Source organism: Eptatretus burgeri, chromosome 1 (genome assembly GCF_056783735.1).
Source record: "Eptatretus burgeri isolate ZD-2024b chromosome 1, Ebu_testis_v1, whole genome shotgun sequence".
Taxonomy (NCBI): domain Eukaryota; kingdom Metazoa; phylum Chordata; class Myxini; order Myxiniformes; family Myxinidae; genus Eptatretus; species Eptatretus burgeri.
Window position 1 is genome coordinate 19224074 of NC_140961.1, and position 17882 is coordinate 19241955.

A 17882-nucleotide genomic window follows, 5' to 3' on the forward strand; every position below is an offset into this window, starting at 1 on the left:
GTGTTCACCATCATGCACGGGATGCAAAGGGACATCATGCACGAATAAGGAGGATGTTGCCACCGATATTGATTCAGACTAAGTAAAACCTCATCATGTGAATAAGCCAGGACATGTATAGGACAGACTCTGTGGAGGTATACATTTGAATTTGTTAAATGTACAAGGCATAGCTCATGGAACATATTTCAGAGTAGGATATTTCAAAAGAACATCATACATGTACTTCCTACAAAAACAGAGGAAAACATAAATTTAACATAAATTATATCAATGACAATGACGTCATTTCTGACATATATGACGTCATATACAAATTTTGACAACACATTTGGATTCCTTGGGGTCACTTTCCTATCTGCTAATAATACATTTATGGGGTCTAAAACACCGTTTGGGAGATATCAGCCACCCAAGTGCTCAATGGCGGCCATTTTGAATTTATGCAAATTAGGGCACTTCCGGTGGTCCTATTTTGTCCTATTTTATATTAGGACATTCAGAGTGACCCCCTGAACAAGATCCAGCAATAAAAAAAATTATTGCAACTTGTTTCAGGTTATAGTGTAATTCTACTGGACTATAAGGAAACAGGATACGTGTTATAGCTTATTGGAGTTAGTTCGTCGAAGAAGGTCGAAAACCCGGTTCGTTTCCCACAACTTTGAAAATGACCTTTGTGAACCTTAAAGGTCAAAGGTCAAGGATTATGACCTTTGGTGCAAAACTTCCTCTGGAACATTCCAGGAACAATATAACGTCATATAGGCTATATGGCATTTCACACTCTTCAGATTATCCATACTTTGATGAAATCAGCGTAAAAACATGCTTGAAGGGGGCGCCACGGGCAAGGTGTTCGAGATAGAGCAAAATGGTTTCAAGACTTTAGGTGGGGAATGACCTCAAGATTATGCATAAAAAATATTGTCATCCAAGCTCTCAAAGTTTGGGCGGTCGTATGATTTTTGTGTCAAAATTCGCAATTTTCTAAGTTCGTGACCTTGACCTTAGGACGAAAATGAAAAAAAAAAAGAAAAAAAAAATCGAGCTCTGTGGGGATATGCAGGAGCCATTGGGCAAACCAAATACCAAAACCACTGCCAGATTCGACAAACCCCTCGGAGAAGCTGCAAATGGAAATCTGCTACCCCCTAAAAAAAAACACATGTTTTTTGGGCGTGGCTCCGCCCATAATGGACGCAGCACGCCCATTCTCAGGAAAACACAACTAGATCATGATATAAATCTCCCACCCAAATTTTATCAGGATCGGATCAAAACCCACGGAGCTATGCTCGGGACAGACAGACAGACACACACCAATAACAAATATAGTGGTCACTTACTGACTCATGAACCAATAATTACCCTCGCCAAAGGATTCGGAGAGGGTATCGCATTTAGGTCCATTTGTTTGTCCGCACAGAACTTTCGTGTTTTTCTCCACAAACGCTCGTCAGATTGAGACAAAATTTTCACCATTGGTGTGACTACTTATGTGGAATGTTTGAATGATAATTGTGATGCCATAGGTCACGTGGTGTGGCAGCCATGTTGGAAACACTGAAAAACTTTGGATCTCCATCTCTGAAACCGCACAACGGTAAATTTTAACTTGGCACATGACAAGTACTCCTCATGAGGAATGTGATTTATTTATGACATCATAGGTGCCCTCGTTATGACATCATAATTGCAAATGGCATTTGGCATATGCATCAGTATGAAAGCAATTTACAATTGCATATGTAAATGCATCAGTATGAAAATTTTTGAGGGTTATCTGGGGATAAAATGGTCCACAGAAAAAAAAAATTCATGACATCATCGGTGATTCAGCAGTCATATTGTTTAAAATTTTTTTAAAAACCTCCAAAAATCTTCTCTGAAATGGCTGAAAAGATCGAGGCAAAACTCTACCCATTTGACCACCTATCCATGAGGAACAAAAGTCACACATGACGTCATACATCACATGGTTTGGCAGCCATATTGGATGTACCTGAAAAACCTATAAAAATACACCACTCAAAAGAAGTCCTGGCGAGGGTTTGCAATGTCCAATTGCTCTTTTTCTTGTTTGTTGACAAGACAAGTAAAACAAAATTACTACAAAGAGAAGTTCTCCCAGTACAATTCATATATTGAAGGAACCTGGTCTATAATTAATTAACCAAAAGAAACATGAAGATTTGAATACCATAATGAATTGTAAGGGTGAAAATACAATAAATACTGAAAATGTTTCTGGTGCCTTCAATGAGTTTTTTTTTTTTTTTTTACTGAAATAGGTCCTTCACGAGATAGCTCAATTCCACCAAGTCAAGTTGATTTTCACTGTTATTTGAATTCTCTATTTTTATATCCCACAACTGAAGTGGAATAGAAGTCTGTGATATTGTTTTCTCATTTAAACATAGTAAGGCCCCTGGTTTGGATGAGCAGAGTTTGAAAGTAATTAAATTAGTTATTGAGCACATTAGTAAGCCATGATGTCTTATTTTCAACTTATCTTTAAATAAAGGCATTTTCCCTGGCAAATTTTAACTCACAACAGTTACACCGGTTTTCAAAAGTGGGGACAAAGGAGAATTGACAAATTTACAGGCCCATATCAGTTCTCCCAATCTTTTCCAAAATACTGGAGAGAATTGTCAAGGAATTTGAATAACTACATAAGCAAAGACTATTATTTCCCAGTATGGATTTAGTAAAGGTTAGTCAACACCTTTGGCATTAACTGATCTGACCAATAGAATAATCGATGCATTTGAAAATAATTCTCATGCCATAGGTGTTTTTGTTGACTTATCTAAATCTTTTGACACTATTAATCATCAAATATTGTTATCCAAGTTATATTACGATGGAATCAGGGGTGTTGCACATGACTGGCTTTCTAGTAACCTTAGCAATCGTTCTCTATGTATGAGCTATAAATCCTCTTTGTCAGAGTTGACCTGTGGTGTTCCCCAAGGTTCTTTACTCGGTCCATTATTTTTTAATTTTTATGTTAATGACATTCACAAATCGTCCGAATTGCTTCCTTTTCTCTGATATGCCGATGAGAAATATTTTGGATTGTGACAAAATTTTGATTCTTTGTTTTTTGTTGTAAATGAGAATCTATTAAAAATATGTGATTCGTTGAAAGCTAATATTTTGTCCGCCAACTCAAACAAATGTAATTATGTTGTCCGTCATAAAAAAATTAAAATGTACCGATTTGACTCCTGCTAATGTCCATATTAATTCCCATTCAATTTGAGAGTTGAAGAGGCCAAGCTTCTCAGGCTATATAATGATTCTAAACTTTCATGGAAATATCAGTCAGGAAAATGAAAATAAAGTTGCAAAAAAAAAAAATTGGTATAATCTTTAGATTGAACCATTTGCTCCCAAATAAAACTTAGATTGCTTTATTGTTCACTTGTACTTCCATCTGTCATATTGTAATTTAGTCTGGGGAAATGCATTTCAATCACATCTAAATAAACTGGAAATATTGCAGAAAAAAAATCATTCAAATCATTGTTAGCGAACCCCCAATAACTAGTACAAACCAATTATTTCATCATTTTTATTTCATCAATCTTCAGAAATTGTGTGGTCACATCACATCAGCAAAGTATTTTCATGTATAAATGCATTAAGATGACTTCCTTCTAAATTTTGTGATCTTTTTGAATTTAATGATGAAATTCATAAGAACACCAGATTCATCACTGATGTACATTTTCCGAAACGTATAACCCTTGCTTTTCAACATAATATTCGTTTCTCTGGTCCTAAACTATGGAATGAATTGCCAGATAGTATTTATAAATCCCCATCTTTGAACAATTTCTCATTAAAACATGAGCAATATTTTCTCTCGCGATATTGTTAGTAGGTTATTTGAGAAATCTATTGAATATTTGTCTGTTAAATGTTTATACTGGTGCTTTCCATTGATTTATTGATCTACTCTTTCATCAAGAGAAATGCTTGCCCATGATCCCCCCCCCCATCCCGCTTTCCCCCATCATTTATTTATACATTTGATATGATTGTATGCAATCAAGCATGTAGTTTGATATGATTTCATCATTTGTTTTTTCCGAATTTTATCTGTGTGCAAGGGCTTTCCCACTACAAGCTTGCCTTTTGGGATTCAGCCTCCTTCAGTTACTTAAATGTTTTCTTCTTCACACCTGTTGCTCTTCTTGAAGGAAATACAGTAATCCCCCGTTTCTCGCGGGGGTTACATTCCAAACCTCCCCACGCCAAGTGAAAATCCGCGATGAATGGACGCCTCCCCCCCTCCCCCCCTCCCCCCCCCAAAAAAATCGACTCATCTGGTCTGGTCGGTTTGGGAGTGATTGGGTTTGAGGTGCCTGAGATCGACTAGTCTGGTCTGGTCGGTTTGAGGTGCCGGAGATCGACTAGTCTGGTCGGTTTGGCAGCGATTGGGTTTGAGGTGCCGGAGATCGACTAGTCTGGTCGGTTTGGCAGTGATTGGGTTTGAGGTGCCGGAGATCGACTAGTCTGGTCTGGTCGGTTTTGAGGTGCTGGGTATGAGCAGTGCTCGTCCAACGGTGGCAAACCTTTTTCCTTCCCGAAGCATATATCGAGCACCTTTACGTTAACCTTCTCCTGGAGCGTCCCAGGACCTTCCTCTGGTGCTTCGGTTCCTTGCCAGAAGCCTTAGAAGGTGCAGGGGGTTTGGGCGGCATCGTGGGGCTTGGAGAAAAAAAAACGTAGAAAATATTCGAAGTTCACAAGCGAAACTTTGTCTCGTGCGTTGTGTGACTGGTCGAGCACCACGTGTTATAATTTATTGCTTAAATAATTTATATATTATTACCGTGATGTACCGGGGGAATCCGCAGAAAAAAATTAGTTACGTTCCAAGGGAAAAGCTGCGATGAACCGGGGGCGCGATAGGTGAACCGCGATGAAGCGGGGGTTGACTGTAAACGTTGTTTTTGATTGATTGATTTGATTTGATTTATTCCGCATGGCCTCCAAAACTTCACATCAGGTCCTCATGTTGTAATCCAAATTTGGTAGCATTCTGACTGGTTGGTCTGGAGAAGATGATTTTTGATGAGATATATTAAGTTGGCCATTTTGACCTATTTTAAGGTCATCAGACCAGAACGAGCTATGCAATTCCTGTTACCAGTCAGGAGAGGAATGTTGCTGCAAAATTTCAGCCGGACAAGTCGGAAAAGGAGACAAGGAGATGGACGGACGGACGAGCAGGACAAGACAATGCCTTATCTGGAATATAAATTCAAGATAAGCCAAAATTGATTAAAAATGTGCCAGTAATTGCATTTTTCGGGGTATTTGACCTTGTGACCACACCCCAGGTGGTGGTGGCAAAAATGACTGCTCATATATATTCTTCCCATGTGGTGATCATAACTACCAAGTTTGGTGAATTTCTGCCCAACAGTTTAGAGGAAGATAGGGTGACAAACAGACATGGAGCCAATTACAATACCCATCACCCCCTCTCCGTTTTTTTTTTTTTTTTTTCCAAAAAGCATGGGGATAATTATTTCTTACTGATGAAGCATAAATGGAGAAATGTGACAGATGCTTAAAATGCTGAGCTCACACAATTGCCCTTATAAATGGGTTTCATCTGAAAAAATATATATATATATATATATATATATATATATATATATATATATATATATATATATATATATATATAAATAATGCATGTGGAAAAAAGTCAAAAATCAAATATTTGAATCATTCACATGGAAGGAATAATAATTTTAAAACCCTTAAATTTGTCAGATTCAGAAGTAGAATCCACCCTCTTTACTTTACTGAAACCTTTCATTTGGTCAAGCTCCAATCATACTGTTTCAAACATGGTGATTCGACTCGGTCGACAAGATTACATACTTCAATACTTCAAGAGATTTATTTTAAAATTTAAATTAAAAAATAAAAAAAACTAAAAAAAAAAAAATTGTGCCTTTTCAAAATTTTTAACCGATTTACACACTTTTGGTCATTTTTCTTTCATTACAATGCCTGTTCCTCTCATAAATTGCATGGTGATGTATCCTATCTGGCTGGGTAGGCAGAATGTTATCGGATGTGCTCTTCTACTAGGTATGCATGCACACAGTTTGCAGAATGCAAATATCGCGATGAGGAACCATGCCAGTTTGATAAGCAGGTATCACTCGAGAGAACACAATGTTTAAATTGGAATGGCACTCTTCGACGTCATGAAGATGTCAACAGATATGCCTCCACTCACATTATACATACTTGCACTAAGTTTGACTGAGATCCCTTCAACCATTCTTAAGTTATCGCAGAAACTAAAAAAAAAAAAAAAACTGTCACGGATGCACGGACGGCCAATATGAACACATAATGCCTCTGGCGACTTGTTCAGCGGAGGCATAAAAACAAAATAAAAACAAACACTGAATATGTTAGTCTTGCAATTGCAGGCTCGAGGAAAGCAGCAACGTTTATGTCGATTTGCTCTGATCACAATTTGAACCACAATGCCCATTAACATTTGGTTAACAAAAGGAAAGGACAACAATAAATAAGACACAAACTATGTAGAAACTTCAAGATGTCCAAGATTGGATTGATTTGGATTGGACTTCAAGATTGGATTGAATCAAATCCAAGATGCGATTAATGTCATGCCAGCTCAGAGCAAGCCAGAAATTAAAGGGCATCCTTTAATTTGGACACCATGTTACACTTCGCCGTACAAAAGCCATCTGGGCACCATGTTGTGCCCCCCCCCCCGCCACTCCCCACTCTACTCTACCCCACCCCCACCCCTACCCCTCACTCCTCACTGCAGTAGAAACTCAAATTATCAGGGAATTACATGGACTCAACATTTGCAATATTCCTCAGTCGGCATCTGTTATTTCCATGAACCCCATAACACAAACTTTCCCAATTTGCCTCCCCAGATCCTTTGAAATATCATGAGAATAGAATGCCATTGTCAGACATCAAACATTACACTGGAATGATGAAGAGAGGAATAACAGCCAGGAATCAATTGGTTACAACTGGTTCAAAAGATCTCATTGGAGTTGCAAGCATTTACCTTTGGAGGACAAGCACAATCAGCAGGCCTCAAACAAAGACTAAATAATATGTCTGCACCAAATATCCACTTACCACAACTCAACACCTTCATTGTGGACAATAATTCACACGAATATAGCTAAGAACTTGAAGGGCACTCAATACAGCGCATTCCTCCGGCATCTCACCAGTTGATCGAACCAGTCCTCTTTCTTTTTTTGACCCTGCCTCCTTTTTTTATTTGTTATTTTGTCAAACATCTAAAAAAACATCAAACATCTAAAACAAACAAACAAACAAAAAAATAAAAAAATAAAAACATACAAGCTGACTAACATATCTTGCAAAAACTTCGTTTTGGCAAGATAATAATAATAATAATAATAACAAAAATAATAATAAAAAATATTACAACAATTTAAAAATAAATAAAAAAACACCCGTGGCCGAAGGAAGTTGTGAAGTGAAGTGGCTGCACCGTTTAAAAAGTAGCACCGTGGGGGGACTGACGGTTACTTACCCAACAGGCGGGGTGACCTTCCTGTCCTGATGCAAACTAAGCATTACCACAAAAATCTAAACACAAGAAAAACTAAAACAACAAAAATATTAATGAACGAAACAGTGGGTGAGAAAGGTTCTTCTCCATTTTTGATGGATGGAAGGAAGAACATACCGAATAATGAAGCGGTTTGCACCACTTAAAAATCCATATCTTCGTGCACGACTCTTACCCCATTCTTTGAATCGTTCATTTTCCATCCCATGGATGGGTGGCAGAGGTGGTGGTTGGTGGTCTGTTCCGTGGTGGGTGCGTGATAGCACTGTATCAATCATGTTCGGTGATGTACCTCGGGCTGTATAGCTAACACTTGGCGGCCTCAGCTTCACTCTTTAACCCCCCCCCCCTAATTTTTTGCTCATTTGCTTGTGATAGCGAGCTAGAAAGTAGAGCGATCCAGAGTCATGTATACCAACTGCAATGTAGCTGAGTTTCGTGAACCGTTGACGCTTCATCTAGGAGGAGATAACAAACACTGAGCTCCATTATAGTATAGATGTCGATGCTGAGTTTTTTTACAACTTCTACCGAGTTGGACCAAGGAGCGCAGGTGAGTCCACATCCCATATATGTAAATCTGTGCATTAAATGTTTACTGTAGATCTATATGGAACTAGAAGTGCACTCAGTGGAGTGCATACCTCCACTACACAATTCCTGATCCACAAGAACATATCTGGCCCAATACACATTTAAGATATCGTGCTATATATCGGTTTTGGCCCTCAATGGTGGGGAAAAAAAAAATATTATAGTACATTGGTTTAGGGGTAGAAAACCACCATGTCTGGTACATGACCCCTGTAATTTTATTTTTTTAATCTGGACAATCAACTGGTATTTTTTTTAATTATTATTATTTGGCCTGAAATAATGATTTTTAAAATCGTTTCAAAAAATGAGAAGTTTAGCATGACTGAAGCAGTCTTATACACCATCGTTATTTAACATGTCCGAGTACCGCTAAACAGAAAGCCTTTGGAAGTGAAAGGAAGGAGATTTGTGTTCTACAGTTCAAGTATACAATTCAATTTAAATGAAATAAAAACATTGTAAAAGCCGTATTTATAAATCAATTCTGCGTTTTACTGCCATTTACCGCAGTATATTACATCACCCGATCTAACATGTTACAATAATTATTAGTGCCGGTTTCTGTCCATTATACCGTCCTTAAAAAAAAAAAACAGTACGTTTCCTGTTCGGGATGGATTTCAATTTTGTTTGTCTACCCAACAGGTAGAGTAAAATAAGACCGCCTCTCCTGAAGCTCACCTGGATCAGGAGCAAGTCACTTGAACCACCCCACACAAACCCCTTTAGACCCTAATTTACTTTATGGTGCGAACAAACTTTGGTACATCATGGATGATGAAGGTTGTGGTCGAGTTTCATTGAAATCGTGTGTAGTTTTGGAGAATAGAACAAATATCTAGTTTGGTGGGGTGGGGAGGATCAAAAATGCCCCCTGCAGATCCCCTTAATGAGCGCAGATTTTGATGCGCTCCATGCACCTTAGTCAGGCGTCAGATATGATGCTCCTAGCCAAGTTTCATTAAAATCGTGATTGCAGACCGACTCACTCACGGACACTACTCGATCGCATAAGCTCACCTGACTAAAGTCCAATTAAGCTAAAAAATATTATCTCAGTCCTCTTTGCGCATGCGTGACCGGACGGACCAATTCAGAGCCAAAATATGGTAAAATGGAGAACTTGTCTTCCTGTTCATGTTCCGATTTGCGTTCAAAATATCGCTTTCAAATTAAATAAGTTGTTCCTCGACCTTAAACTGACAATCATAAATTGACAAGGCAGACAGACGGGAACGGGAACAAACTGCTGAACACCACTTTTCACTTGACTTGGCGTGTGCGGGGTAATTAAATGGTAAAAACAGTTTAAAAAAAAAAAGTCTGCAAGATCTTACATTTACCAAACACATGAGTCAGAAACACTTTAATTGCAATTGCAAAAACAAAGGACAATGGACAAATCACGTACAATATGGAATCTCAACCAATGCTCAGACGGGAGTGGTAAACAGCAGACGTCGACTTCGGCAGATGTTAAAAACAACATTTAAATTTTTTATAGAAATTAATAGAACATAATTAGTCGATGTGCACATGTTCTGGGCGGACAGACAAACACACCAACGGACCCAAACGCAATAGCTCTCCACCGGCGAGGGTAAAAACTAAATAAATCATCATCTTGGCACCAAAGAGCAGGAACTCGAGTGTGTGACCTTCACATTAACAGGTCACAACAACTACGAGCTAAAATGGGAGAGTTTGCCAAAAGGTTTTTCACTCGAGACATTTAGAAGGGCAAAAGCAATATTCTAATGCTTTGCTTTCGATGAGAATTGAAGATAGGCGATGTAGAAAAAAAAAAACCCACAAGTCTCAAAATGAGATAGCGTATCAGAGTGCAATTCCAAAAGAGCAAGATTACCATAAACAGTTTCATTACAAAGGAACACTAAGATCGCTACCCTCCAGGCATTTATCACTCCATCAGAGAAACCATTTGTCCTTCTATTGTTGAACGCTGTGCATAGTCTACTCGTCCTTGAAATCATTGCTGCACGGGACACACAAAAAGGGGGGGAAAATTTTTTTTTAAAAATTAAGACTAAAACAATGACTCTGGCAATTCAAATTGTACGCCAAGGACGACGGTAAGAGTAGGTCACACCCATGCGCTTCTCTCCCCTGCCGCAGGTAACCGGAAACACCAACTCATTACACCTCGTCGTTCAAAGCTTTTAAGATGTCCAGCACTATCGATTCGCTCGACACTTACAGCAGTATACTTGGACAGCCTGACATCCTGCTCCGCTTGTCAAGCCAGCTGCCTGTGGCATGAAAGGCTGCCTTCGTACATGGATTCCTCCATTTCCTAAACTCATGCAGTCGATGTGTTGTAGTTAATAGAAACATCTCCTCTCCTTTCACAGACTTTGGAATGCTTCAACGCAGCACCTTGGGCCAGGTCTAGTCCACCGTACAGAAATGACCTCTGATGCGCTGCTGACCTTAACTTCCTTGTTACGGATGAAGCCATAATGTGTCAGATAGAACCCCCCATCCCACTGATAGGCAGACAGCATCTGCATCACTGATAAATCTGTGGTATGACAAATGGAACAAGTCTTTCAATCCTGGAAAATCTCAGTCCCACTCCAGAACGATAGTCAAACAAACTTAGCGATCCATTTCCATGGTCAGCCACTGAAAGAGGTTCGGTCCTTTGAATGCAAGCCTCACCAACAGCCATAACCTCTGACCTTATCTATAACCATGCCCTTTTCCACCCCCATCAACCCTCTCCAAGCTCACCTTTTTCTCGACTTCGTGTTTCCTTCCACTTATGTGACTGAGAGTTTGTGGTTGTATTCATCTTGCCCTTATTAGCCCCCAATGGATTCAGGGAACGAAACAAAAAAAGTTTTTTTTATGGCTACATGGCCACACATGGTGAAACTGCTTATCCCCCACACTCCCAGGAATCCTATTTCTTCTTCCCCTATTGATTAGCCATCACAGCAAAGATTGGCATTTCCATCAGCGACGCGACGGGTCTTATATTCTAGTACAAATGAAAATTGAGGATTTTAGAAATTTGACCCAAGTTGTTGACCTTTTGACCTCAAAAATCAATAGGCTTCTTCCTTATGACCAACTCTACCATTTAAAGATCGGTTTAAAATTGTGACCTGTAGGCGATTGAGAGCAAACAGACAAAGACAGACAGACAGACAAACACACGCGACCAACCAAACTACTTGAAAAATCTTCGATCTTCACAAGTAAGAGACAGACAGATAGGGGTGAAAAAAACAACTTCCATCCACCTTCAGTGGTGGAGGGAACCGGAACGGAACTGCATAGAGCACAAAGCTCAGCCAGGCTGAACAGTTTATGTTTTGTATCCCACTGATGAGCCAGATCCCAATCCAGATGTTCACCAGAATCGAATCAATTTGTCCTGGTCACAACTCTTCCTGCCCACATGCAAATCGACAAACAGGTACAGGTGAAAACAAAACCTTCATCCACCTTTGGTGATGGAGGTAAAAAAAAATTGGAGATTTTTTTTTTGAAAATCCCACCATTTATATTGTATACTCATCCTCGACAGTAAAATCACAAGGTTTGCAGCGGCAAGTAGGAGTTTCAGCCAAGATTCGTGTTCAGTGTCGTATTCACGGGGCTGCGTGCATTTGTTGTCCAAACATCGTTGTACTGCTTGTTATTTGTTACCTCCGCCACCGAAGGTGGATAGAGGCTATCGATTCACCCGTGTCTGTCCGAGCAAGATATCTCATGTTATCGATGGAATTGAATGAAACTTGGTGGACACGTTGCGTGTGTGACAAGGACAAATTGATTAGATTTTGGTGAAGATCCGGATTCGAGATTTCTTTTTTGTTGCAATTTTATATTAATTTATGTGATGTTTGTTTTGTTGTCATTTTTGGCATTGCAAACTGCAAATGTTTGTTTAAAGCATCTTGTTTTCCCAGGGAGAAAAAATAATAATAATAATAATAATAATAATCAGTACAATTGGTGGAATTGGAGAAGTGCTGGCTTTCCTTTCCCATGCACTCACCTGGAAATTGGCCAATCACCGTGCAGTTTTCTGAAACCACTCCCCAAGCATACCAGGACATAAAGCTGCTTAGCGGAACGCGGTTTCACAAAACATCAAGTTCAACAGGAAAGCACACACGGGACATGCACTGGGGGCCAAATCCCCCCCCCCCAAAAAAATAAAAAAAAATAAAAAAAAACCGCGACAGGTTTCATGCATACCCCAATGTGATCGCATATAAAAAGTTACATTTTTTTTTTTTTAATGCTTCAAAATGTGCCCATAATTGTATTTTTTTTTTGGTGTTTGACCGTTCGACCCAAGCCGAGGGAGTGGGGCCAAAAGTGATCCTGCTCTTGCACCCTCATGCTATGTGGTGATCATAACCAAGTTTGGTGAATTTCGGCGCAACCGTTGAGGAGGAGATAGTGTGACGGACAGACAGAGACAAAGCAGATTACAACATGTTTTTTCAAAAATAATTTTGATAATCATATCAGTAGGCCGACGTCTGTCTAAGCTTACAATGTACCTAAAAGAAGTTGAATCCATAGATTTGGGAAAACTGATTTTTTTTTTTTAATGTTAAATTGGTGATCAAAAGCTCATGAAAGAGCTTGAAAACATAATTACATGTAGTGGAGGACAAAGGCACGAGGAAACATCAACGTACTTCTACGCGAACCACATAGGACACAAGTAGGCAACAGATAAGTAAATACAACATCCGGGATCCTGGCATTCTTGCATCATGAGCTCGGATCTGAAATCGGAACAATCAGGATGACACGATTTTAAAAACACGGCTTGGCCAGTCATTCCACACGGAATTTGGACAAACAGCCACAGTGACAATGTCTCAAAGATCTTTCCTTTCCTGTATAACCTGGGTCACTGCTCAAGGTAAAGCGGAGGTGGGAAAAAAATGAAATAAATAATTAACCATCGAGAAGGGCACTCGGTGGAAGGCATACCTCTGCCAGGATGATTAGTTCACGTTTTGTTTCCAACGAATAGACCTGAACTAAAATTTAAATCGTCTTGTTCTTGTCACCTAATTAAATCATCCACGAAGTTTCCTCCGAATCAGTCCATAACTTTTTTGAGATATTTTGTTCACAAACAGACAGACAGAGACGGGGGTGAAAACACAACCTACATCCACCTTCAGTGACAGAGGATAATAGATGAAGAAAAGGCAAACACCTGCTCGGTGAACAAACCAAAACCATTCCACATTTGCACCAAAACCCAGTGAAGCAAGACGAGCCACATATTCTACGTGGTTAATGGCATTTGGCCGGGCAAACCCAGGCTCCCAGGCCACAACGAGTGCTCGCTCGACCTGCTTCCAAGGCATTCTGACCTGGTGCAGCCTCCAAGGTTTAATGGTGATCCTTATAATGGATGGTTTTAAACCGAAAGCTGCAACCGAGTAGCCACCTATGGACGGAGCGCGGGATGCGAAAGGTTCGGCTCTGTTGGCTTGTGCGAAATAAACTTCGTCGAAGACCCATTTGTTTTGTTGCAGCAAAGTCACACGAAGACCTACCCGGTGAGACTTTAAAACGAGATTTCACAGCAACAGTGGGAGAATGAACGAGCAATTCCGAGAGCTGAAAAATTGGGCTTACTTGGTGGAAAAAGACAAAGGAAAGCACAAAAGGAACGTCCCAATAAGTAACTTTGGAAGGCTTGGCGTCGAGTCAAGAGCTAGAGTTGATCGAGGTGAAAGTACTGCAGAATAATCAACACGCACACGCGCGCACACACACACACACACACACACACACACACACACACACACACACACACACACACACACACACACACACACACACACACACACACACACACACACACACACACACACACACTTCACTCAAATGTAAGTGAAAACCTGCAGAACAAAACCATCTGCCGCTAAATTAGCTCAGAAAGGTATCGCATAGCGTGATATATGATGCCATATGGTTATGCAAACAACCAAACACTCTCGTATCACCATAAACAAGGAGTCTCAAACTTTATAATCACTCAGAGCTACTCTTGGATCCACGACGTTCATTACCTCCGCCAGCAGAGGACGACGGAGGTTATGTTCTCACACCTGTCTGTCTGAGAGCAGGATATCTCAAAAAGTTATGGACATATTCGGACAAAATTCGGTGGACATGTTGAGTGTGAGAGGACGCGAGGACCCATTGATTTGAATTGGGTGAAGATCCGGATACTAGAATTTTTAAGCGCTTCTTCACTATTGAGAAGTATCGTGCTAGATATCGTTTTTTTTTTTGGTGCCGTTTCAAAAAGTTATGGACCGATTCGGACGAAACTTGGAGAACGGGTCGGGGTGTGAGAAGGATGAATTGGTTCGATTTTAGTGAAGATCTGGATCTGGATGAGCGTTTTTAATTTATTTTTTTATGAGATTATTCACTCTTGAGAGTTGGGCCAAAAAAAATGATACAGAGCACGATTTATGACAAGACTGGGTGGACGAGTCGGGGAGGTAACACGAACAAGACGATTAGAGCTTGGTTCATGTCTGGAGCTCGATGCTGCCTATCGGTGGGATAAAAACCAAACTGTTCACTGTTCAGCCTGGCAGAGGTTCTTGCTCTACAGAGTGCTGTTCTATAGTTTGTATAATGTTACGCGTTTAAGTTCAAAAGCCAACGCACAGCTTGCACAATAGGTCAGAATATTTTCTTTATTCTTTGCTTCTCGGTATAATTCACGATACCCGAGAATTAAACCGAGAAGGAATGAACAATTTGAATTATCACTCCGTGTATTATGAGACACAAGTGCGGGCCCGTACGTGCGTGGCCGTATGTGCAAACAAAAAAAAAACTTTCAAACCGCGTGCCAGAAACAACAACCAAGCAGGCCGTTCCTTTGCCCTCACGTGCCCGTACGTGCAAACCCCAAAAAAAAAAAAATAAAAAATAAAAAACTTTCAAACCGCGAGCCAGAAAACACCACACAGGCCGTTCCTTCGCTCTCGCGTGCCCATACGTGTGTCCGTACGTACGTGGCCCGGAAGTTCGCATATCGCAGTTACAATTATTCGCAATTTAGTTTTAATGGCCAATTATTCAATTAGTGCCAACGTATTTTGCCTTTTCGCAATGTCATCACAAGGAAAAAACACAAAGAGAAGAGAGAAAAAAAAAAACACTTCAAACAACCACACAGGCTGTTCCTTCGCTCTCGTAAACGACGACTGGATCGGGGCATTGTTTCAATAAGATCAGACCAACCGTATCAAAGGTGGCCATAGTACATGCCCGTACATGCGTGGCCGTACGTGCAAAAAATAAAAATAAAAACTTTCAAACAGTATCATAAGTGGCCATAACTTGGGAAACACTTGGGAAACAGCTGAAACGGATGAAGAACGATATCAAACCTTGAAAAGGCACATACTCAGGTCCCCAGCATCAATTGTGACGTCATATCAAACAAAGAAGAAGAAGAAGAATTGACATCAATCATGCAAAAAGAAAAAAAAGAACAATTGTGATGTCAATTGTGACGTCATAGCACCGTGTCCTGTCATTGGTTGGCAAATAAATGGCCGTAACTTGGGAACCGCTTGTCCGATTAATATCAGACCTTAAAAAGGCACATCCTCAGGTCCCCACCAATATACCTGGCAAGTTTCAATTAGATCGGACCAGTGGTTGTCGAGAAACAGCGGTCTCACACACACACACACACACACACACACACACACACACACACACACACACACACACACACACACACACACACACACACACACACACACACACACACACGCAACCTGGAATTATAGATACACAGAACGTAATGATGAAGAAAAACGACACACACGATATACAAAGTTTGGATAATGACTTAAAGGGGCTGGCAGGATAGCCTGGCGGTATGCACACTCACCTTTGAGCTATCTTGCCTGGGTTTGAATCCCGACCCAGCTATAAAACGGTCATCCTGTTGTTTCACAGGCAGGGCGATTTATCAATGTGCGCTGACCTTCGGAGGGACGTTAAACTGGGCGTCCCGTCTGTCGGCGTTAGTTAGCAGACGTTAAAGATCCCATGTTGTCTTTCGTGAAAAGTAACGGAGTCATCACCACCAAAATGAACAAATTACAAATATCTGCTCTAACCTACAGAGGGGCACTGCATCACCACCACCACACAGCTGAACCCCGAGCAAATGATGCCACCCAGAGCCATCGACTGCATGTGAAAAAGAGGACAATCAACCGCATGGATTTGATTCGCCGGTGAAGACAAGATTAATAACGGTAATAAATAACTATCGTTTTCATAACTCCGGGGTGCAACACGAGTCGAGAAACATCGTGGAGTCGTCGCCACTCCGAAGCAGGATACTTGATTGAGGGGGAAGGGATTTGTTGAAAGTGGCCCAAATAATTTTCCTACTCTTCAAGAATGACACCATGGCAATCTTTGATGTCGACCAACCACCAGAAGTCACAACCTCAACGTCCTTACGAGAGATAGGGCACACATTGATAACTCGCCATTTATGTGAAACACCAGGATGATAATTTATAGCTGGGTTGAGATTCAAGCCCAGTCTAGAGAGCTGAGAGGCAAGTGTGCACGTTGCTCGGCTGTCCTGCCAACCCTGAAGGCAAATTTAGTTCCAATTCATTTATTTCTCAAAGCATTTCCAAACAACAGTGTTGCATGATCAAACGGAGCGGCTTTACTGCTGACAAATCTGCGGCGTTCCGACGCCTGCCAAAAGGATAATCCCCGAGGCCTTTTCCCATCGCGTATTCTGCCCGGACTCAATAAAACCGAATCCTTGCTCACAAATCCACAATCAATTTGCATCGAAATGCCGCGGAAACATTCACACGGGGGGATCTACAACAATAAAACCAATTAATATCCAATTACAGCAATCACATATTCACGATTCATTTACAGACTCCAATCACAACGCTTGGTGATCGTCAACGTCAAGGTAGCTGAAGTACTGGCAATCGTTATATGGCAAAGTGATGTCACTCCACGTTGCCTCGTGGATGAGCAACATGATCCGACAATTTATTACTCACTCGCGACAAGACAGACAAGAAGGCACAAAAGCACCGGTCACCTTGATTGCGGACATCGTCCACGGCCTCGCTCAGCTCTTCCTTCAAGAACTCGCTGTCTCGTGCGATCTGGTCGCCCTTTTCGATGAAATTGTGCGTCGCTCGCTCCACAGATGCACTCAGGACGTGCGCCTTCTTGGAGCGACCCTTCTTTTTATTCGATGGACCTTTCTGGTTGAGATTCACAAGGGTCGTAACCTGTATAAAGGGCATTAGACGTCAACCATGATGCATAGACTGCCATCGCATCAAGATCAGAGACGGCCTGGCAGGCGGGTCATCCATTTGATAAAAAATAATCAACGATTGAGCCAATGGGTTTTTCCTTTGTTTTTATTTATGTATTGACAATCAAATCAAGTGGGGAATTCTCGTGAATAGAGCTTCGTTTGCCGTTTGGAAACCAAATCCTCAATACTGCTGCTCCAGCCGGGATTTGATCTGAAAACGCGTGGGATCCCAATGAGGGGTCCTCAAGGAAACCGCCAGAAAGCAATGAAACGAGG

At 40.8% G+C, this 17882-nt stretch overlaps 1 protein-coding gene across 2 annotated transcripts in view; it reads right to left on the bottom strand.

Annotated features, from left to right (window-relative positions):
- The window catches only part of LOC147033960 (catenin alpha-2-like), a 150606-nt gene that overhangs the window by 111915 nt on the left and 20809 nt on the right, over nucleotides 1-17882 (bottom strand). For both annotated transcript variants that reach the window (XM_085873829.1, XM_085873838.1), the window contains exon 3: nucleotides 17379-17574. In XM_085873829.1, coding sequence (XP_085729955.1) covers nucleotides 17379-17574 — 196 coding nt within the window. The remainder of the gene's footprint in view (nucleotides 1-17378; nucleotides 17575-17882) is intronic.